Source organism: Bombina bombina, chromosome 5 (genome assembly GCF_027579735.1).
Source record: "Bombina bombina isolate aBomBom1 chromosome 5, aBomBom1.pri, whole genome shotgun sequence".
Taxonomy (NCBI): domain Eukaryota; kingdom Metazoa; phylum Chordata; class Amphibia; order Anura; family Bombinatoridae; genus Bombina; species Bombina bombina.
Genome location: NC_069503.1, coordinates 225,697,786 through 225,722,957, shown reverse-complemented (window position 1 = coordinate 225,722,957; position 25,172 = coordinate 225,697,786). Strand labels below are relative to the sequence as shown.

At 38.5% G+C, this 25,172-nt stretch overlaps 1 protein-coding gene across 2 annotated transcripts in view; it reads right to left on the bottom strand.

Annotated features, from left to right (window-relative positions):
- EPC1 (enhancer of polycomb homolog 1) overlaps positions 1 to 25,172 on the bottom strand; it is a 623,061-nt gene that overhangs the window by 83,131 nt on the left and 514,758 nt on the right. For both annotated transcript variants that reach the window (XM_053713859.1, XM_053713858.1), the window contains exon 11: positions 6,373 to 6,488. In XM_053713859.1, the coding sequence (XP_053569834.1) occupies positions 6,373 to 6,488 (116 nt within the window). The remainder of the gene's footprint in view (positions 1 to 6,372; positions 6,489 to 25,172) is intronic.

Here is a 25,172-nt window from a genome sequence, read left to right as displayed (position 1 = left end):
GGGCAAAGTTTCCCAAACCTCAAAATGCCTACAAATACACCCCTCACCACACCCACATTTCAATTTAACGAATAGCCAAGAAGTGGGGTGATAAAGAAAGGAGTAAAAAAGCATCAACAAAGGAATTGGAATAATTGTGCTTTATACAAAAAAATCATAACCACCATAAAAAGGGTGGGCCTCATGGACTCTTGCCAATATGAAAGAAATTAATTTATCAGGTAAATTCTTACATAAATTATGTTTTCTTTCATGTAATTGGCAAGAGTCCATGAGCTAGTGACGTATGGGATAGCAATACCCAAGATGTGGAACTCCACGCAAGTCACTAGAGAGGGAGGGATAAAAAAATAAATACAGCCAATTCCGCTGAAAAATAAATCCACAACCCAAATTATAAGTTTTAATCTTATAATGGAAAAGAAAAAAAAATGAAATTATAAGCAGAAGAATCAAAATGAAACAGCTGCCTGAAGAACTTTTCTACCAAAAACTGCTGAAGAAGAAAACACATCAAAATGGTAGAATTTAGTAAATGTATGCAAAGAAGACCAAGTTGTTGCTTTGCAAATCTGATCAACTGAAGCTTCATTCTTAAAAGAAGTGGAAACTGACCTGGTAGAATGAGCTGTAATCCTCTGAGGCGGGGATTTACCCGACTCCAAATAAGCGTGATGAATCAAAAGCTTTAACCAAGATGCCAAAGAAATGGCAGAAGCCTTCTGACCTTTCTTAGAACCAGAAAAGATAACAAATAGACTAGAAGTCTTCCTGAAATCTTTAGTAGCTTCAACATAATATTTCAAAGTTCTCACCACATCCAAAGAATGTAAAGATCTTTCCAAAGAATTCTTAGGATGGGGACACAAAGAAGGGACAACAATTTCCCTACTAATGTAGCTGGAATTCACAACTTTAGGTAAGAATTTAAATGAAGTCCGCAAAACTGCCTTATCCTGATGAAAAATCAGAAAAGGAGACTCACAAGAAAGAGCAGATAATTCCGAAACTCTTCTAGCAGAAGAGATGGCCAAAAGAAACAACACTTTCCAAGAAAGCAATTTAATGTCCAAAGAATGCATAGGCTCAAACGGAGGAGCCTGTAAAGCCTTCAAAACCAAATTAAGACTCCAAGGAGGAGAGATTGATTTAATGACAGGCTTGATACGAACCAAAACCTGTACAAAACAATGAATATCAGGGAGTTTAGCAATTCTTCTGTGGAATAAAACAGAAAGAGCAGAGATTTGACCTTTCAAGGAACTCGCACACAAACCCTTATCAAAAAAACATCCTGAAGAAACTGTAAAATTCTAGGAATTCTAAAAGAATGCCAAGAGAATTTATGAGAAGAACACCATGAAATGTAAGTCTTCCAAACTCTATAATAAATATTTCTAGAAACAGATTTACAAGCTTGCAACATAGTATTAATCACTGAGCCAGAGAAACCTCTATGACTAAGCGTTCAATTCAACTAAGGTTGGACGAACAAAAGAGGCCCCTTGAACTATACGATAGTGATCTAACCACCAAGTTAGAGATAGTCGAAAATTGAGATTTAAGGATATTAATTGTGATATCCTTGTATAATCCCTGCACCATTGGTTCAGCATACAAAGCTGAAGAGGTCTCATGTGAAAACAAGCAAAGGGGATCGCGTCCGATGCTGCAGTCATGAGACCTAAAACCTCCATGCACATAGCTACTGAAGGGAATGACTGAAACTGAAGGTTCCGACAGGCTGCAACCAATTTCAGACGTCTCTTGTCTGTTAGAGACAAAGTCATGGATACTGAATCTATCTGGAAACCAAAAAAGGTTACACCCTTGTCTGAGGACTCTAAGAACTTTTTGGTAAATTGATCCTCCAACCATGTCTTTGAAAAAACAACACTAGTTGATTCGTGTGAGATTCTGCAGAACGTAAAGACTGAGCAAGTACCAAGATATCGTCCAAATAAGGAAACACCGCAATACCCCGCTCTCTGATTACAGATAGTAAGGCACCGAGAACCTTTGAAAAGATGCTTGGAGCTGTTGCTAGGCCAAAAGGAAGAGCAACAAATTGGTAATGCTTGTCTAGAAAAGAGAATCTCAGGAACTGATAGTGATCTGGATGAATCGGAATATGAAGATATGCATCCTGTAAGTCTATTGTGGAAATATAATGCCCTTGCTGAACAAAAGGCAGAATAGTCCTTATAGTCACCATTTTGAATGTTGGTACTCTTACATAACGATTCAAGACTTTTAGATCCAGAACTGGTCTGAATGAATTCTCTTTCTTTGGGACAATGAACAGATTTGAATAAAACCCCAGACCCTGTTCCTGAAAAGGAACTGGCACGATTACCCCGCATAACTCCAGGTCTGAAACACACTTCAGGAAAGCCTGTGCTTTCTCTGGGTTCACTGGAATGCGTGAAAGAAAAAACTTCTCACAGGCGGTCTTACTCTGAAACCTATTCTGTACCCCTGAGAGACAATGTTCTGAATCCAATGATTTTAAACCGAATTTGTCCAAACATCCTTGAAAAATTTTAATCTGCCCCCTACCAGCTGAGCTGGAATGAGGGCCGCACCTTCATGCGGACTTGGGGGCTGGTTTAAATCTCTTAAAAGGCTTGGATTTAGTCCAGATTGAGGAAGGATTCCAATTGGAGACAGATTTCTTAGGGGAAGGATTAGGTTTCTGTTCCTTATTTTGTCAAAAGGAACAAAAACGGTTAGAAGCTTTAAATTTACCCTTAGATTTTTTATCCTGAGGCAAAAAAGCTCCCTTCCCCTCAGTGACAGTTGAAATTATAGAATCCAACTGAGAACCAAAAAATGTATTACCTTGGAAAGAAAGAGATAGCAATGTCGATTTACAAGTCATATCAGCATTCCAAGACTTAAGCCATAAAGCCCTTCTAGCTAAAATAGCTAAAGACATATATCTAACATCAATTCTGATGATATAAAAAATGGCATCACAAATGAAATTATTAGCATGTTGAATTAATTTAACAATGCTATACACATTATGATCTGATACTTGTTGCGCTAAAGTTTCCAACCAAAAAGTTGAGGCAGCTGCAACATCAGCCAAAGAAATAGCAGGCCTAAGAAGATGACCTGAACATAAATAAGCTTTCCTTAGATAAGATTCAAGCTTCCTATATAAAGTATCTTTAAAAGAAGTACTATCTTCCGTAGGAATAGTAGTACGTTTAGCAAGAGTAGAGATGGCCTCATCAACTTTGGGGATCTTTTCCCAAAACGCCAATCTATCAGTAGGCAAAGGATACAATTTTTTAAACCTTGAAGAAGGAGTAAAAGAAGTACCCAGTCTATTCCATTCCTTAGAAACCATATCTAAAATAACATCAGGAACTGGAAAAACCTCTGGAATAACTACATGAGGGTTATAAATTGAATTTAAACGTTTACTAGTTTTAGTATCAAGAGGACTAGTCTCCTCCATATCTAATGCAATCAACACTTCTTTTAATAAAGAACGAATATACTCCATTTTAAATAAATGGATCAGACAGATCCTCATCAGAGATAGATAAATCAGTATGTTGTTGGTCATTTGAAAATTCATCAACTCTATGAGAAGTTTTAAAAAACCTTTTACATTTAATAGAAGGCGGAATGGCAGACAAAGCCTTCTGAATGGAATCAGAAATAAATTCTCTCAAATTTACAGGAATATCCTGAATATTAGATGTTGATGGACCAGCAACAGGTAATGAACTACTACTGATGGAAACATTCTCTGCATGTAAAAGTTTATCATGACAACTATTACAAACCACAGCTGGAGGAAAAGTTACCACAAGTTTACAACAAATGCACTTAGCTTTGGTAACCGATATCAGGCAGCAGGATTCCAGTAGAAGATTCTGAAACAGGATCAGACAAACATATATTTAGAACTTTATATATAAAGTGCGAAACCATAGCTGAGAGTGTCTTAAGTAAATGAGACATACTTACCAAAAGACACCCATCCACATATAGCAGATAGCCAAACCAGTACTGAAACGGAAATCAGTAGAGGTAATGGTATATAAGAGTATATCATCGATCTGAAAAGGGAGGTAAGAGATGAATCTCTACGACCGATAACAGAGAACCTATGAAATAGATCCCCATTAGGAAGACCATTGCATTCAATAGGTGATACTCCCTTCACATCCCTCTGACATTCACTGTACTCTGAGAGGAACTGGGCTTCAAAATGCTGAGAAGCGTATATCAAAGTAGGAATCTAACACAAACTTACTTCACCACCTCCATAGGAGGCAAAGTTTGTAAAAATGAATTGTGGATGTGGTGAGGGGTGTATTTGTAGGCATTTTGAGGTTTGGGAAATTTTTCCCCTCCTGGTAGGATTGCATATCCCATACGTCACTAGCTCATGGACTCTTGCCAATTACATGAAAGAAATCCTTATTACTTATTATGTGCTTTGAATAATAAGCCTGTTTGTATATAATGGGATTTTGCCAATACCACCTTTAGACCACATCTACTTATTGGGATAATGTCATTACCACCTTAAAAATCTATTAAAGTTAACAGCCAATTAGAAACATTGGGATCATTTAGAAGGATGTTCTGAGCTTCCTAGAATCATCTTGAAAAAGCCCTCATGCAGGGAGAAACGCATTGATGTTGTGCAGTTCATTTTTAACTACACACTAACATGGACCAGTGAGGTGTGCTCTTTTTTAAATCCTTAGAATTGTTGGAATTTGCATCTCTATTTTCTGATACATAGAGACTCTAAGGCAAGATTCTGCAAAAACTATCCTGCGTGCTATTAGCACTTTAAGAGCAGATGGTCGAAATATCTTGTCTTGCAAACTTCTGAAAGGAAACCGGCTTCCATTTGAAAATCAGTCACCTGTCTGATGACCGGATTGCCGTGACGTACTAGACACGTGACCTATTGGCTCAGCGAAGGAATATACACGTTTAAGACAGATCTGCAAGTTTGGGAGATGCTTCCTATGGCCTCTGTCCATAATTAAGGTACTGTCTTATATCTCCTTCATGGCACTGCTGCCGTATGCCATTATTACTCTGAAGATTTAACCACAGTGTAACATTGCAACATAGTTGCTCTTCAGACTGGCATTTACCAATTGACCTCTGGATACAGCCTCTTTGTATTGCAAGTTAAACCCTTTTGAGGTACAGGTCCGGATTATATAACCTGGACTTTGGTGGTCGAAACAATTCCTAATAAATTGTTTTAGTTATATACTTTGTTTTTTACAAAAGCGCTTTTACTCACAAAGAGTTTGTTTCTACATATGTATACTTCTTTTTGATGCTATATTAAAGACGTCAGATTTTATTTGAATATATTCTTTTAAGATAATTGCTTTTTAATAAATTGTATTTTACACAACTAATTTACTGAATCCTTGTGGTTTATATATTTAGCTTATTGTAGCACTCCTACCTATATTTTGTGTTTTTGAATGATCTTTTTCCTAATTTGAGGGCCTTAGGATTAGTTAGGAGTTTGATATAGCAGCTTAGCGCACACTCATTTTGTCATATTTAAATTAATTTCTTTCATGGTAGTGAGAGTCCACGAGCTATTACTACTGGAAATTTTCTGGCCACTAAGAGGAGGTTTTACCACTGGCAAGATCCGGACTAAAACAAGACCAAAACTCAATGTCAGAAAGCTTAGCAATCTTCTTGATAAATCCTTATCCAAATCATCCAAAAAAAAAAACTAAAAACTGAAGAATTCAAGGAATTCTAAAAAAGCGCCAGCTAAAAACTATACTTCACACACCAAGAAATAAAGGTCTTTGAAACCCTATGAAAAAAACCTTCCTTGTCACGGGATCACAAGCCTGAATCAAGGTCTTAACATTTATATAGCCCATCTCAGAGTGTTTTTGTAACTATGCATAATTTTCTTATTTTTAATAACATTGTGCTGATTTTCAAACTCCTAACAAAGCTCCAAAGTACCAGATGTAGACCAAAGTCTACAGACTCCTGCTTGCTCCAGTGTAATGGGCCTTTCCATATGCAGGGGAAGGTCTGCTTTCTCAGCCCCTTTCAGAAGATGTCCCAGCCTAACCTCATTAACAGTGCTAAACCGGGAGCTTCTAAGAACGTTTTTAAAAAAGAGTTTATACTGGATTTTTAGATCAGTATATGTGCATATTCTTCTGTAAAGTAGTGTCCATTATATGCAGTTATATGGAAATCAGTGTATACTGTCCCTTTAAATACTAAATATAATGTGCAACAGCAAAATTGTAAATCAATCGTTTTAGTTATGCAAAACAAAATCTTTCAATACAATATTACACATCAACTATTTGGTTTTTATTTTCACTACTTTACCTGTGAAATGTTGACAGAGGAATTATTTGCCTGCTGCTGTTGAATCTGAGCAAGCTGTTGCTTCTGCATTAGTGCTAACTGTTGTTGATGTTGCTGGTATTGTTCGGCTGTAAATGCTAAAGTCAAATAAAAAGAATAAAAGCAGTTTTAATATTATATACTGAGACAAACATTCCATTAAATTTAATATCAGCAGCAAAATTACAAAAAGAGAAGATATTTTCCTATTTTTTTTTAAACAAGAAAATAAGATACACTGTTAAAATATTTACAACTAAATTAAATCCGAAATCCAGAATTATTCCAAAATCCAAACTTTTTTATTCACATTTTGGAGAAAAAAAAAAAAAAAGATTAAAAAAACATAATTTATGTAAGAACTTACCTGATAAATTCATTTCTTTCATATTAGCAAGAGTCCATGAGCTAGTGACGTATGGGATATACATTCCTACCAGGAGGGGCAAAGTTTCCCAAACCTTAAAATGCCTATAAATACACCCCTCACCACACCCACAATTCAGTTTAACGAATAGCCAAGAAGTGGGGTGATAAGAAAAAAAGTGCGAAAGCATATAAAATAAGGAATTGGAATAATTGTGCTTTATACAAAAAAATCATAACCACCACAAAAAAGGGCAGGCCTCATGGACTCTTGCTAATATGAAAGAAATGAATTTATCAGGTAAGTTCTTACATAAATTATGTTTTCTTTCATGTAATTAGCAAGAGTCCATGAGCTAGTGACGTATGGGATAATGACTACCCAAGATGTGGATCTTTAAACGCAAGAGTCACTAGAGAGGGAGGGATAAAATAAAGACAGCCAATTCCTGCTGAAAATAATCCACACCCAAAATAAAGTTTAATGAAAAACATAAACAGAAGATTCAAACTGAAACCGCTGCCTGAAGTACTTTTCTACCAAAAACTGCTTCAGAAGAAGAAAATACATCAAAATGGTAGAATTTAGTAAAAGTATGCAAAGAGGACCAAGTTGCTGCTTTGCAAATCTGATCAACCGAAGCTTCATTCTTAAACGCCCAGGAAGTAGAAACTGACCTAGTAGAATGAGCTGTAATCCTTTGAGGCGGAGTTTTACCCGACTCGACATAGGCATGATGAATTAAAGATTTCAACCAAGATGCCAAAGAAACGGCAGAAGCTTTCTGGCCTTTTCTAGAACCGGAAAAGATAACAAATAGACTAGAAGTCTTTCGGAAAGACTTAGTAGCTTCAACATAATATTTCAAAGCTCTAACAACATCCAAAGAATGCAATGATTTCTCCTTAGAATTCTTAGGATTAGGACATAATGAGGGAACCACAATTTCTCTACTAATGTTGTTAGAATTCACAACCTTAGGTAAAAATTCAAAAGAAGTTCGCAACACCGCCTTATCCTGATGAAAAATCAGAAAAGGAGACTCACAAGAAAGAGCAGATAATTCAGAGACTCTTCTGGCAGAAGAGATCGCCAAAAGGAACAAAACTTTCCAAGAAAGTAATTTAATGTCCAATGAATGCATGGGTTCAAAAGGAGGAGCTTGAAGAGCCCCCAGAACCAAATTCAAACTCCAAGGAGGAGAAATTGACTTAATGACAGGTTTTATACGAACCAAAGCTTGTACAAAACAATGAATATCAGGAAGATTATCAATCTTTCTGTGAAAAAGAACAGAAAGAGCAGAGATGTGTCCTTTCAAAGAACTTGCGGATAAACCTTTATCTAAACCATCCTGAAGAAACTGTAAAATTCTCGGAATTCTAAAAGAATGCCAAGAAAAATGATGAGAAAGACACCAAGAAATATAAGTCTTCCAGACTCTATAATATATCTCTCTAGATACAGATTTACGAGCCTGTAACATAGTATTAATCACAGAGTCAGAGAAACCTCTTTGACCAAGAATCAAGCGTTCAATCTCCATACCTTTAAATTTAAGGATTTGAGATCCTGATGGAAAAAAGAACCTTGCGACAGAAGGTCTGGTCTTAGCGGAAGAGTCCACGGATGGCAAGAGGCCATCCGGACAAGATCCGCATACCAAAACCTGTGAGGCCATGCCGGAGCTACCAGCAGAACAAACGAGCATTCCTTCAGAATCTTGGAGATTACTCTTGGAAGAAGAACTAGAGGCGGAAAGATATAGGCAGGATGATACTTCCAAGGAAGTGATAATGCATCCACTGCTTCCGCCTGAGGATCCCGGGATCTGGACAGATACCTGGGAAGTTTCTTGTTTAGATGAGACGCCATCAGATCTATTTCTGGAAGCCCCCACATTTGAACAATCTGAAGAAATACCTCTGGGTGAAGAGACCATTCGCCCGGATGCAACGTTTGGCGACTGAGATAATCCGCTTCCCAATTGTCTATACCTGGGATATGAACCGCAGAGATTAGACAGGAGCTGGATTCCGCCCAAACCAAAATTCGAGATACTTCTTTCATAGCCAGAGGACTGTGAGTCCCTCCTTGATGATTGATGTATGCCACAGTTGTGACATTGTCTGTCTGAAAACAAATGAACGATTCTCTCTTCAGAAGAGGCCAAAACTGAAGAGCTCTGAAAATTGCACGGAGTTCCAAAATATTGATCGGTAATCTCACCTCCTGAGATTCCCAAACTCCTTGTGCCGTCAGAGATCCCCACACAGCTCCCCAACCTGTAAGACTTGCATCTGTTGAAATTACAGTCCAGGTCAGAAGAACAAAAGAAGCCCCCTGAATTAAACGATGGTGATCTGTCCACCACGTTAGAGAATGTCGTACAATCGGTTTTAAAGATATTAATTGAGATATCTTTGTGTAATCCCTGCACCATTGATTCAGCATACAGAGCTGAAGAGGTCGCATGTGAAAACGAGCAAAGGGGATCGCGTCCGATGCAGCAGTCATAAGACCTAGAATTTCCATGCATAAGGCTACCGAAGGGAATGATTGTGACTGAAGGTTTCGACAAGCTGAAATCAATTTTAGACGTCTCTTGTCTGTCAAAGACAGAGTCATGGACACTGAATCTATCTGGAAACCCAGAAAGGTTACCCTTGTCTGAGGAGTCAATGAACTTTTTAGTGAATTGATCCTCCAACCATGATCTTGAAGAAACAACACAAGTCGATTCGTATGAGATTCTGCTAAATGTAAAGACTGAGCAAGTACCAAGATATCGTCCAAATAAGGAAATACCACAATACCCTGTTCTCTGATTACAGACAGAAGGGCACCGAGAACCTTTGTAAAAATTCTTGGAGCTGTAGCTAGGCCAAACGGCAGAGCCACAAACTGGTAATGCTTGTCCAGAAAAGAGAATCTAAGGAACTGATAATGATCTGGATGAATCGGAATATGCAGATATGCATCCTGTAAATCTATTGTGGACATATAATGCCCTTGTTGAACAAAAGGCAAGATAGTCCTTACAGTTACCATTTTGAACGTTGGTATCCTTACATAACGATTCAATATTTTTAGATCCAGAACAGGTCTGAAGGAATTCTCCTTCTTTGGTACAATGAAGAGATTCGAATAAAACCCCAGTCCCTGTTCCAGAACTGGAACTGGCATAATTACTCCAGCCAACTCTAGATCTGAAACACATTTCAGAAATGCTTGAGCTTTCACTGGATTTACTGGGACACGGGAAAGAAAAAATCTCTTTACAGGAGGTCTTACCTTGAAACCAATTCTGTACCCTTCTGAAACAATGTTCTGAATCCAAAGATTGTGAACAGATTTGATCCAAATGTTTTTGAAAAAACGTAACCTGCCCCCTACCAGCTGAGCTGGAATGAGGGCCGCACCTTCATGTGGACTTAGAAGCTGGCTTTGCTTTTTTAGAAGGCTTGGATTTATTCCAGACTGGAGATGGTTTCCAAACTGAAACTGCTCCTGAGGATGAAGGATCAGGCTTTTGTTCCTTGTTGAAACGAAAGGAACGAAAATGATTATTAGCCCTGTTTTTACCCTTAGATTTTTTATCCTGTGGTAAAAAAGTTCCTTTCCCACCAGTAACAGTTGAGATAATAGAATCCAACTGAGAACCAAATAATTTGTTACCCTGGAAAGAAATGGAAAGTAGAGTCGATTTAGAAGACATATCAGCATTCCAAGTTTTAAGCCATAAAGCTCTTCTAGCTAAAATAGCTAGAGACATAAACCTGATATCAACTCTGATAATATCAAAAATGGCATCACAGATAAAATTATTAGCATGTTGAAGAAGAATAATAATATTATGAGAATCATGATCTGTTACTTGTTGCGCTAAAGTTTCCAACCAAAAAGTTGAAGCTGCAGCAACATCAGCCAATGATATAGCAGGTCTAAGAAGATTACCTGAACACAGATAAGCTTTTCTTAGAAAGGATTCAATTTTCCTATCTAAAGGATCCTTAAAGGAAGTACCATCTGACGTAGGAATAGTAGTACGTTTAGCAAGGGTAGAAATAGCCCCATCAACCTTAGGGATTTTGTCCCAAAATTCTAATCTGTCAGACGGCACAGGATATAATTGCTTAAAACGTTTAGAAGGAGTAAATGAATTACCCAATTTATCCCATTCTCTGGAAATTACTTCAGAAATAGCACTAGGAACAGGAAAAACTTCTGGAATAACCACAGGAGATTTAAAGACCTTATCTAAACGTTTAGAATTAGTATCAAGAGGACCAGAATTCTCAATTTCTAAAGCAATTAGAACTTCTTTAAGTAAAGAATGAATAAATTCCATTTTAAATAAATATGAAGATTTATCAGCATCAATCTCTGAGACAGAATCCTCTGAACCAGAAGAGTCATCAGAATGATGATGTTCATTTAAAAATTCATCTGTATAAAGAGAAGTTTTAAAAGATTTTTTATGTTTACTAGAAGGAGGAATAACAGACATAGCCTTCTTGATGGATTCAGAAACAAAATCTCTTATGTTATCAGGAACATTCTGAACATTAGATGTTGATGGAACTGCAACAGGTAATGGTACATTACTAAAGGAAATATTATCTGCATTAACAAGTTTGTCATGACAATTAATACAAACAACAGCTGGAGGAATAGCTACCAAAAGTTTACAGCAGATACACTTAGCTTTGGTAGTTCCAGCACCAGACAGCGATTTTCCTGAAGTATCTTCTGACTCAGATGCAACGTGAGACATCTTGCAATATGTAAGAGAAAAAACAACATATAAAGCAAAATTGATCAAATTCCTTAAATGACAGTTTCAGGAATGGGAAAAAATGCCAATGAACAAGCTTCTAGCAACCAGAAGCAAAGAAAAAATGAGACTTAAATAATGTGGAGACAAAAGCGACGCCCATATTTTTTAGCGCCAAATAAGACGCCCACATTATTTGGCGCCTAAATGCTTTTTGGCGCCAAAAATGACGCCACGTCCGGAACGCCGACATCTTTGGCGCAAAAGAACGTCAAAAATGACGCAACTTCCGGCGACACGTATGACGCCGGAAACAGAAAAGATTTTTTGCGCCAAAAATGTCTGCGCCAAGAATGACGCAATAAAATGAAGCATTTTCAGCCCCCGCGAGCCTAACAGCCCACAGGGAAAAAAAGTCAAATTTTTAAGGTAAGAAAAATAATTGATTCAAGTGCATTATCCCAAATATGAAACTGACTGTCTGAAAATAAGGAATGTTGAATATCCTGAGTCAAGGCAAATAAATGTTTGAATACATATATTTAGAACTTTATAAACAAAGTGCCCAACCATAGCTTAGAGTGTCACAGAAAATAAGACTTACTTACCCCAGGACACTCATCTACATGTTTGTAGAAAGCCAAACCAGTACTGAAACGAAAATCAGCAGAGGTAATGGTATATATATATATATATATATATATATATAAGAGTATATCGTCGATCTGAAAAGGGAGGTAAGAGATGAATCTCTACGACCGATAACAGAGAACCTATGAAATAGACCCCGTAGAAGGAGATCACTGCATTCAAAATAGGCAATACTCTCCTCACATCCCTCTGACATTCACTGCACGCTGAGAGGAAAACCGGGCTCCAACCTGCTGCGGAGCGCATATCAACGTAGAATCTAGCACAAACTTACTTCACCACCTCCATAGGAGGCAAAGTTTGTAAAACTGAATTGTGGGTGTGGTGAGGGGTGTATTTATAGGCATTTTAAGGTTTGGGAAACTTTGCCCCTCCTGGTAGGAATGTATATCCCATACGTCATACGTCACTATCTCATGGACTCTTGCTAATTACATGAAAGAAACTACAATTTTCCCCACAAGTCAAAAATAATAATAATAAGAGAGAGAGACTGCACTCGCTGGATTTAAAAAAAAAAAAATCAACTTTTAATACATAATGTTTTTTTTAAATCTAGTGCAGCCTCTATTTGCTTTATATTCTATTATTTTTATATATAGTGTGTGTATATACATATTTGTCTACAGATATACTCTAATTATATATTATATTTACACATACATATATATTTCTTGTTTTATATTATGATGTTCTATATCTCATATGCAAAGCCAAAAGTTCATGGCTCCTAAATGTAATGGCTGTCTCATAGACTTTAAACAAATCTGTAGAGCCTGTATTAAAAAGATAAGGCAGTCTGAATGGAATTGCATAAATAGCTTGTTGCCGCTTGGTTACAGACCCTTGTTGAGCCAGAGCAGCAAATCAATGCAGGTACACAGCATATTATTTTGTTCCATGTGTCCCTGTGTAGAACTGTAACTCAAACATTATAATTTATTTTTTCACGTTTTTGTTTTGACCATCATGAAGCTTTAATAAGTTAAAGGGACATAAAACCCTAAAAAAAAATGTAATGGTTCAGACAGAGCATACAATTGTTTTTGTTTTATCGGTATCCTTTGTTGAAAGGCAGGGAGTTAAGTTCATAAGAGTGCACATTTCTGCAGAACTTTATGGCAGCAGTTTGCAAGAATGTTAAACATAAGCAAGAACACTAGATGGCAGCACTTGCATGTAGTGTTCCAGATGTGCACACTACCTATATAGGTATCTTTTCACCAAAGAATAACATGAGCATTAAGCAAATTTGATAATAGAAATAATTTTAAATTGTATGCTAAGTCTGAATCGCCTAAAGGGAACAGTAAACGCCTTTTTATATAAAACATTGTTATGCATAAAGAAACAACTTTGCAGTATACTTTATTTATTTTGCCCCCATGTCATGTAACTTAGCTCTGAAAATGTAAAAGTTTGTAATTTTCAGAACCTGAAATGGACCGGCTTATTTCTGCTACCTTTATCCTTATTTGGCTTTATCATATCAGTTAGCAACTGCAAAACGATTTACTTTCTACTAATTGTGTGACAGTGGCTAGCCTGGTCTGTGCCCAGATTGCCTCCTCCAAATAAGGTGGGTGGAGTTTGTCTATTAAAAATAATGGCACTAAAACGAATGTTAATCTGTTTTAAAAATGTAAAGACTTGACTGGTATGTTATCTTATAGTAACACAACAGAAATGTCTTGTAATTACAAGGTGTACATTGTACCTTTAATTTTGTACAGAGCTAAAATATAAATTTCTAAATGTATCATGTACCCCAGGGCTAGTCCTAAATCTTGTCATTTTACTGTCTTACTCATCCTACCATCCTGTATAGGTTGATAAGGTTACTGTAACTGTTCCGTGAGTGTTACAATCAAGGGGTTAATCCCTGCTGCAAGTTTGTTACTGACCCATCTTCAGGGGCAGTAAAAAAATAAAAAAATAAATAACAGAATTTATGCTTACCTGATAAATTACTTTCTCCAACGGTGTGTCCGGTCCACGGTGTCATCCATTACTTGTGGGATATTCTCCTCCCCCACAGGGAAAGGCAAGGAGAGCACACAGCAAGAGCTGTCCATATAGTCCCTCCCAGGCTCCGCCCCCCCCAGTCATTCGACCGACGGTTAGGAGAAAAAAAGGAGAAACTATAGTGTGCCGTGGTGACTGTAGTGTATAGAGAAAGAAATTCTTCAAACCTGATTAAAAAACCAGGGCAGGCCGTGGACCGGACACACCGTTGGAGAAAGTAATTTATCAGGTAAGCATAAATTCTGTTTTCAACATCGTTGGTGTGTCCGGTCCACGGTGTCATCCATTACTTGTGGGAACTAATACCAAAGCTTTAGGACACGGATGAAGGGAGGGAGCAAATCAGGTTACCTAAACAGAAGGCACCACAGCTTGCAAAACCTTTCTCCCAAAAATAGCCTCCGAAGAAGCAAAAGTATCAAATTTGTAGAATTTGGACAAAGTGTGCAGAGAAGACCAGGTCGCTGCCTTACATATCTGATCAACAGAAGCCTCGTTCTTGAAGGCCCATGTGGAAGCCACAGCCCTAGTAGAGTGAGCTGTGATTCGTTCAGGAGGCTGCCGTCCGGCAGTCTCGTAAGCCAATCGTATGATGCTTTTCAGCCAAAAGGAAAGAGAGGTAGCAGTAGCTTTTTTGACCTCTCCTCTTGCCAGAATAAACTACAAACAGAGAAGACGTTTGTCTGAAATCCTTTGTTGCTTCTAAATAGAACTTTAAAGCAGGGACTACATCTAAATTGTGTAACAAGCGTTCCTTCTTTGAAACTGGATTCGGACACAAAGAAGGCACAACTATTTCCTGGTTAATATTCTTGTTGGAAACAACCTTTGGAAGGAAACCAGGTTTAGTACGCAAAACAACCTTATCTGAATGGAACACCAGATAGGGCGGATTACAATGCAGAGCAGATAATTCAGAAACTCTTCTAGCAGAAGAATAGCAACCAAAAACAGAACTTTCCAAGATAACAACTTGATATCTATGGAATGTAAGGGTTCAAACGGAACCCCTTGAAGAACTGAAAGAACCAAATTTAGACTCCAGGGAGGAGTCAAGCGTCTGTAAACAGGCTTGATCCTGACCAAAGCCTGAACAAAAGCTTTAACATCTGGCACAGCTGCCAGTCGTTTGTGTAACAAGACAGATAAAGCAGAAATCTGTCCTTTTAGAGAACTCGCTGATAATCCCTTATCCAAACCTTCTTGGAGAAAGGAAAGGATCCTAGGAATTTTAATCTTACTCCATGAGAATCCCTTGGATTCACACCAACAGATATATCTTTTCCATATTTTATGGTAATCTTTCTAGTCACAGGTTTTCTGGCTTGTACCAGAGTATCTATCACAGAATCCGAAAACCCACGCTTAGACAAAATCAAGCGTTCAATTTCCAAGCAGTCAGCTGGAGAGAAACTAGATTTGGATGTTCGAATGGACCTTGTACTAGAAGATCCTGTCTCAAAGGTAGCTTCCATGGTGGAGCCGGACATATTCACCAGGTCTGCATACCAAGTCCTGCGTGGCCATGCAGGAGCTATCAAAATCACCGAGGCCTTCTCCTGTTTGATCCTGGCTACCAGCCTGGGAATGAGAAGGAACGGTGGAAACGCATAAGCTAGGTTGAAAGTCCAAGGCACCACTAATGCATCCACTAGAGTCGCCTTGGGATCCCTGGATCTGGACCCGTAGCAAGGAACCTTGAAGTTCTGACGAGACGCCATCAGATCCATGTCTGGAATGCCCCATAATTGGGTCAACTGGGCAAACACCTCCGAGTGGAGTTCCCACTCCCCCGGATGAAAGGTCTGACGACTCAGATAATCCGCCTCCCAGTTTTCCACTCCTGGGATGTGGATCGCAGACAGGTGGTAGGAGTGATCCTCCGCCCATTTGATGATTTTGGTCACCTCTCTCATCGCCAGGGAACTCCTTGTTCCCCCCTGATGGTTGAAGTAAGCAACAGTCGTCATGTTGTCTGATTGGAATCTTATGAATCAGGCCTTTGCTAGTTGAGGCCAAGCCCGGAGAGCATTGAATATCGCTCTCAGTTCCAGGATGCTTATCGGGAGAAGAGACTCTTCCCGAGACCATAGACCCTGAGCTTTCAGGGAATCCCAGACCGCGCCCCAGCCTAATAGACTGGCGTCGGTCGTGACAATGACCCACTCTGGTCTGCGGAAGCTCATTCCCTGGGACAGGTGATCCTGAGTCAGCCACCAACGGAGTGAGTCTCTGGTCTTCTGATCTACTTGAATCACTGGAGACAAGTCTGTATAGTCCCCATTCCACTGTTTGAGCATGCACAGTTGTAATGGTCTTAGATGAATTTGCGCAAAAGGAACTATGTCCATTGCTGCAACCATCAACCCTACTACTTCCATACACTGAGCTATGGAAGGCCGTAGAACAGAGTGAAGAACTTGACAAGCGTTTAGAAGCTTTGACTCTCTGACATCTGCCAGGAAAATCTTCATTTCTAAAGAATCTATTATTGTTCCCAAGAAAGGGACCCTTGTTGACGGAGACGGGGAACTTTTTTTCTATGTTCACCTACCACCCGTGAGATCTGAGAAAGGCTAGAACAATGTCTGTGTGAGCCTTTGTCTTTGAAAGAGACGACGCTTGAATTAGGATGTCGTCCAAGTAAGGTGCCACTGCAATGCCCCTGGGTCTTAGAACCGCTAGAAGGGACCCGAGCACCTTTGTGAAAATCCTTGGAGCAGTGGCTAGTCCTAATGGGAGAGCCACAAACTGGTAATGTTTGTCCAGAAAGGCGAACCTTAGGAACTGATGATGATCTTTGTGGATAGGAATATGAAGATACGCATCCTTTAGATCCACAGTAGTCATAAATTGACCCTCCTGGATTGTAGGTAAAATCGTTCGAATAGTTTCCATTTTGAACGATGGCACTCTGAGAAATTTGTTTAGAATTTTTAAATCCAGAATTGGTCTGAAAGTTCCCTCTTTTTTTGGGAACTACAAACAGATTTGAGTAAAACCCCTGACCTTGTTCCACAGTTGGAACTGGGAGTATCACTCCCATCTTTAACAGGTCTTCTACACAATGTAAGAATGCCTGTCTCTTTACTTGGTTTGAAGATAAGTGAGACATGTGGAACCTTCCCCTTGGGGGTAGTTCCTTGAATTCTAGAAGATAACCCTGAGAGACTATTTCTAGTGCCCAGGGATCCTGAACATCTCTTGCCCAAGCCTGAGCAAAGAGAGAGAGTCTGCCCCCTACTAGATCCAGTTCCGGATCGGGGGCTACCTCTTCATGCTGTCTTGGTAGCAGCAGCAGGTTTCTTGGCCTGTTTATCCTTGTTCCAGCCTTGCATTGATTTCCAAGCTGGTTTAGTCTGGGAAGCGTTACCCTCTTGTCTAGAGGCTGCCGAGTTGGAAGCCGGTCCGTTCCTGAAATTGCGACAGGAACGAAAATTGGACTTATTCTTAGTCTTGAAAGGTTTATCTTGTGGGAGGGCATGGCCCTTTCCCCCAGTGATGACTGAAATAATCTCTTTCAATTCTGGCCCAAAAGGGGTCTTACCTTTGAAAGGGGTATTAAGCAATTTTGTCTTGGAAGATACATCCGCCGACCAAGACTTTAGCCAGAGCGCTCTGCGTGCCACAATTGTAAACCCTGAATTATTTGCCGCTAACCTCGCTAACTGCAAAGCGGCGTCTAAAATAAAGGAATTAGCTAACTTAAGTGCGTAAATTCTGTCCATGACTTCCTCATACGGAGTCTCCCTACTGAGCGACTTTTCCAGTTCCTCAAACCAGAACCACGCCGCTGTAGTGACAGGAATAATGCACGAAATAGGTTGAAGGAGGTAACCTTGCTAAGCAAACCCTCCAATTTTTTATCCATAGGATCTTTGAAAGCACAATTGTCCTCAATAGGAATGGTCGTGCGCTTGGCTAGAGTAGAAAACTCCCCCTCGACCTTAGGGACTGTTTGCCATGTGTCCTTCCTGGGGTCGACCATAGGGAACAATTTCTTAAATATAGGAGGGACAAAAGGTATGCCTGGCTTCTCCCACTCCTTATTCACTATGTCCGCCACCCGTTTAGGTATCGGAAAAGTATCAGGGTGCACCGGGACCTCAAGGAACTGTCCATCTTGCACAATTTTTCTGGGTTGACCAGATTGTCACAATCATCCAGATAGATAGCACCTCCTTAAGTAATGCGCGGAGATGCTCTAATTTAAATTTAAATGTCACAACATCAGGTTCTGCCTGCTGAGAAATTCTTCCTGTATCAGAAATTTCCCCATCTGACAAACCCTCCCTCACTGCCACTTCAGATTGGTGTGAGGGTATGACAGAAAAATTATCATCAGCGCCCTCCTGCTCTACAGTGTTTAAAACAGAGCAATCGCGCTTTCTCTGAAATGCTGGCATTTTGGATAAAATATTAGCTATGGAGTTATCCATTACTGCCGTCAATTACTGCATAGTAACAAGCATTGGCGCGCTAGAAGTACTAGGGGTCGCCTGCGCGGGCATAACTGGTATAGACACAGAAGGAGATGATGTAGAACTATGTCTACTTCCTTCATCTGAGGAATCATCCTGGGCAACTTTACAATTTGTGACAGTTCTGTCCTTACTTTGTTTGGACGCAATGGCACAATTATCACACTATATTTGAAGGGGGAACCACATTGGCTACCATACATACAGAACATGATCTATCTGAAGGTACAGACATGTTAAACAGGCTTAAACTGGTTAATAAAGCACAAAAACCGTTTTAAAACAAAACCGTTACTGTCTCTTTAAATGTTAAACAGGGCACACTTTATTACTGAATATGTGAAAAACTATGAAGGAATTATCCAATCTTTACCAAATTTTCACCACAGTGTCTTAATACATTCAAAGTATTGCACCCCAATTTTCAAGCTGTTAACCCTTAAAATATGGAAACCGGAGCAGTTTTTAATTTTAACCCCCTTACAGTCCCAGCCACAGCCTTTGCTGCAACTTCACCAATCCCAGGGGGGTATATGATACCAAATGAAGCCTTCTAGGAACGTTTTTAGTGGATTCCAGACCCTCACACATGCAGCTGCATGTACTGAACTCAAAATTAACTGCACAGTAATGGCGCGAAAATGAGGCTCTGCCTACTACAGAGAAAGGCCCTTCCTGACTGGGAAGGTGTCTTAACAAGTGCCTGGTGCTAAAAACGTTCCCCAATGTTATAAAAGTGTGAAATACAACTTCAAACTGCATATAATACTTAAATAAAGCAATCGATTTAGCCCCTAAAAGTGTCTACCAGTTTATAGCCCATATTAAGCCCTTTATTCTGTTTGAGACTAAGAAAATGGCTTACCAATCCCCATGAGGGGAAAATGGCAGCCTTCCAGCATTACACAGTCTTGTTAGAAATATGGCTAGTCATACCTTGAGCAGAAGAGCCTGCTAACTGTTTCCCCCAACTGAAGTTATCTCATCTCAACAGTCCTGTGTGGAAACAGCAAACGATTTTAGTAACTGCTGCTAAAATCATAATCCTCTCACAAACAGAAATCTTCATCTCTTTCTGTTTCAGAGTAAATAGTACATACCAGCACTATTTTAAAATAACAAACTCTTGATAGAAGAATAAAAAACTACAATTAAACACCACAAACTCCTCACCATCCCCAAGGAGATGCTACTTGTTCAGAGCGGCAAGGAGAATGACTGGGGGGGGGGGGGCGGAGCCTGGGAGGGACTATATGGACAGCTCTTGCTGTGTGCTCTCCTTGCCTTTCCCTGTGGGGGAGGAGAATATCCCACAAGTAATGGATGACACCGTGGACCGGACACACCAATGTTGGAGAAATATATATATTTTAAATTTTTGAGCTTAAAATTATTCTCAAACCCCTAGATAACTAAAGTGCACTTAATTCACAAATGACTATAACCAGTAACAATAGTGTACCCACACAGGGTTAACCAAACTTAACAGTCTATTTACTCCAGGCAAGGCTAAAAACCAGCCTCTGCCTCCAATTTTGCCACACACAAGATTACTTGTCCAGCCGTGACACTGGGAAGACTGCAGGTATGAAAGGGTTAACAGTACAGAGCTTCCAGCTACATTGTCCCAATTCCTTTAGAGCCTTCCAGCCAAAGCCAATTAACCCCCAAATCCTACCTACCCCCTAAAAAAAAACTTTATGCTCTCAAATATCTACCTCTTGTCACACTTAGTGGCTTTTGAATAATGGTGGTAGTGACCAAACACAAACTGTAATGATGCATATCATTATTATGCTGTATTAAGACAGAGTTTAGAGGCAAGATATCAGCAGTCGTCTATAAGAGGCTTATGTGATAGACATCCAATGATTAAAAAAAATTAATAATAATAAAAAAACTAATAATATTATAATAATAATAATAATAATAATAGTAATATGCTTACTTGATAAAGTAATTTCTAAGGGGCTAGATTAGGAGAGGAGTGCTATTTATCGCTCATGCGTTAACTCTACTATAAGTAAGCTTTTTGCGTTTGTATTACAAGTTGAAAGTAAAATTTTTTTTTAATAAACAGTAGAGAGAAAACCTGGTAGAGAGCAGTCTACACTATAGTAATATTCCCTCAGACACTTATACAATCTCGCAATGTAAATAAGCTCTATGAGGTTGTGGAGCTACAGCCAGGTTGTTTGTGAATAAAATATTGTGCACCAAGCATAATAATCATATAATCGCTGTCAAAATGTGTTAACCAGAGCCTGCACTTCTGAACCACATCATGCACTAAGCTATTGCCGGTTGTCTTCAAGGGCCATACACATCATTTTTAAAAGTGCTCAAATAAACCTTAAAGCTGCCAGGGGTTGAAAAAAGGGTCAGAGGCTTACCCAATAATGTTCCCAATGCTAGTATAACTATTATGGATATGATATAGAGAAACACATTGTGTCATGAGGTGAGCAGGTGCAGTCCCCTGGCTATGCTGTATCGACAAATAGCCTATGTGCTGTGTAAAGGGCACTTATCTCTTACGCAGCCCCCCTGCACTGGCTTACCATACATGTCAATGCAGCTGCAGCAGTATCCAGTAGAGAGCCCATCCAGTGCAGGTATAGAGTACCGCAGAGAATTGCAGTAGGAAATAACTGAGTCGTTCAGGGGGAGGCTAAGGACAAGTCCCTGCGACAGCTGAGGGTAGTTATGGCTCCCGTTAGGAATATCGTGTTATGTGCACAGCCTTTCCCTGTGTCCCTGTATCATTCAGCTGCTGTGAATATTGTTTTCTTTCTTTGTAAATGATAAATCCCAAGGACTCTGGGTCCAACATAAGTCTGAGCTCCCAATTTATAATCCATAAGCAAGTAGCTAGTATAACTTCTATTCTCAATCAACTCCTACAAGGCCAAGAATAGAGATGGGAACGCTTTAAAGCTCTTGTATGGGTTCTTGGACTCCTAGTGGTGGAAAATATATCCCATATGTTTTGGAGGACTGTGGACCATCATTTTATGAAATAAATTAATATTTCACATTCCAATGTTATTCACCTAGCAGAATATGTTCTATTTATTCTTAAAGGGACATTCTGGTTAAAATGTAAATGCACATAGATTAATTAAATCTTTAAATAGAAACATATTTGTAATATACATGCATAGGCAAAAATGCTTCTAGTACAAGTTATAACTGTTTTAGTTTTAACACTTTTCTCTGCATATGCATATGAAGCATAGCTAGATATTCTCAAACCCCCAGCATTTTAAATGCTACAGTTGCTCAGAGTATCAGTGGGGCTTGTATCATGTCAGCAATTACCAAATTGAGTCATTACCAAATGGTACAATCACCTTAAAGGGATATTAAACCCAATTTTTTTCTTTCATGATTCAGATAGAGCATGCTATTTTAAGCAACTTTCTAATTTACTCCAATTATAAATGTTTCTTCTTTTGTTATCTTTAACACTGCACATGAGCTCTCTTGTGCAACACCGTCCCCTGCCCAAACATGGCCAATCATGTGAGGGCAGGAGCTGTCAATCTCCATGGTCAGACAAGACCTGGTAGATTGAAATTATCCACATAAGAGGTAGAGAACAGGGCAGGGAAGCAACGATCTGATGACCGCTGATTGATAGATCCTGACTGCAGAAGTCCAAGTGGGGAGAAGAGCTTGATAAATTGAGACCTAAGTGTTCAATTTCCATGCCGTCAAATTCAGAGTCTTGAGAATCATAGCTAGGAGGAGGGATTTAAAGTTCTAGTTTTGCTTCTTCCTTTTGGTGAGGAGGGGAATTCACAAACGTTATGATTTGTGGACTCATCTGATGAAAGAAATCATGACCAACACTCTTCATCAGATTTGTTCCATATATAAATGACAAGAACAATAAAAAGGGGGTCAGACAAAGGATATAATTAGCTGCAGGAACATTAAAAAGACACCGCACCCAAAAATGCTTGGGGACAAAAAAGGCAAAACTTTGTCGACTGCCTAATTTTGTGTAACATACCTGTGACCTTCCTATTTTAACACCAACTACCTACTGGGGGACCTGGATGCTGCATACAAAACATAATGAAAAAAACCTAATATGCAGTAAATATATATATTAACATATTAAAAGAGCAAATTAAAATATTTAACTATCTCCGAAATAATGAAAATACACACTGCTGTTGAGTATTGCATATAAAACACATCAGCGTTTATTTTTTTTTAGTTCGAGCTTTATTTTTTGCATACTAATTATTTTACAACTTATTTGATATATACAGCATTCATCTGCTTCCTTAATTATAAATAATATTCAGCTGCAGTTTTACTAAACAGAAAGCAGAAAAGCGGATATAGTTTAAATGCATTTTTGCCAAAAAGTGCAACAACAAAACAAGGGGCTAAGATCTCAATTTAAATAATAGAAGGTTCCGGAGAAATATGCAAAAACAATTACTTACCGAAAGGGAGAAGTTGTAGAAACTGCAAAGTTAACAAAAATGATGGCATACACTGCCAGTGAGGTGCATATAAGCGATAATCTTTCCTAAGAATTAAACTTACACGTAATCTAGGAAAATTTGATTAACCTTTTGATTCTTCCTATTTGCAGTCAATATAAAGGTTTCTAGGTTTATTCATGGTTAGAATAAAAGCTCATTTGTAATCTTTAGAGGCTTTTCCCCTAACACCGGGAAACATTAAGAAAGAAAAACTTGTTTTCTCCCACATGCTTGAAAGCGCATACAATAATTACTTTTGCACCTGTGGCTAGCCAGAAATGAAAAGCCCAACTTGTAAGTAGGCTTACAAAAGAAAAACAGACTTTTATTATCATTATAATAAGCACTCTTCATATAGTGATGAACAGATCCAGTTTTAAAACTTGAATGAAGCATGGAAGAAATTGAATTCTGTCAATTAGCTCATGCACTAGAAATAGCCTGATGCCTTTTATTATATTGGTATTTGAGGTAAGGTAATTTCAGACAGGGACAGGTTTCAAATTTTCATCCTCACTTTCATCCTTAGGTGTAATAGGAAAATCTATATCCTACAATCAGCAGACTACAGTAAAAAGGTAAACAAAATCTACATTCTATAATGCATACTAAAAAGCACTATATATAAATGTTAAAGCTGTTTATTTTGATTTAGAAGTTAAAAGGAAGCATATGTCAATGCAACTGGGCCTTAAGGTGTGATTGCTCACCATTCTTTTGTTGTACTGTTGAAAGTTATCAAAACTTTCGTACTTCTCACTTAAAATCTAAGCATTCAGAAAAACACATATATAACCATACAGCTGGGTGACTTCTTTAATGGAAATCCTTGTTCTGTTTTCCCTGTAGGGACAGTTTACTCAAAAATGTTCTCCCCTTTAATTTGCTCCCAATGATCCACTTTACCTACTGGAGTGTATTAAATTGTTTACAAGTAGCTCCTTTACCGTTATATTGGCATTTGAAATAGTTGATTTAGCATGTGGTATCCCCACCTATTTTGAAAGTTTGTGGCCGCAGGTCCAAGCTATAGATAAGCTTTGTAAACACAGCCAGCAGAAGAAATTACACTCTCAGTGGGTTATAGCAGAGATAAGGTAATAAAATGTTGATTTTCCATTGTTCTCTCCAAGTACTGGTGATTGTTTTATGGACAGATATAAGATAAAGAAGCAGGTATATGTACACAATGTGATACAGTAATGAGATCTGATTATACCTACAAGCTCAACCCATTTTATTAGGTTGTGGCTTCAAAACACAAAATCAGCTAATTCATATACACAAATAAACCTTAAAAAGCAAAATCTCATACATTTTATACTCTGCAGTTGGTAAAAAAAAAGCAATTGTAAACACTTTAAGGGAAAAAACGATTTTTAAGTATACTGTTCCTTTAAGCACAATCTATTGAATTGTTATTGTAGCTGCCAGTGTAAAGAGATTAAATTAGAGGTCTCAGGTGAAATAAGATGAATAGACAGAGGCAAGAATTAGGGAGAAGAATGAAGGGAAGCTCAAAAGAAATATAAAAGAGAGTGAAAAAGTGGGGTGAAGGAAGAGGGAGGGGTGCATGAAGGAGAGAGAAGGAAATGTTATTAAAGGGACACAAGTCAAAAGTAAACTTTCATGATTAAGATAGAGCATGCAATTTTAAGCAACATTCAAATTTACCTCCATTAACAAAACGTGCACAGTCTTTATATTTACACTTTTTGAGTTACCAACTCCTACTGAGCATGTGCAAGAATTTAAAGAATATACTTATATGCATTTGTGATTGGCTGATGGCTGTCACATGATACAGGAGGAGTGGAAATACATAACTTTGAAATGTGTTTGAAAAAAATATACTACTCAGTTGAAGTTCAGACTAAGTGCTATTGCATTGTCTTTTTATCATGCATTTGTTGATTATGCAAATCTACTGTATTTACTGGCCCTTTAAGAATCAAAACTACTAGCCATTTACCCTT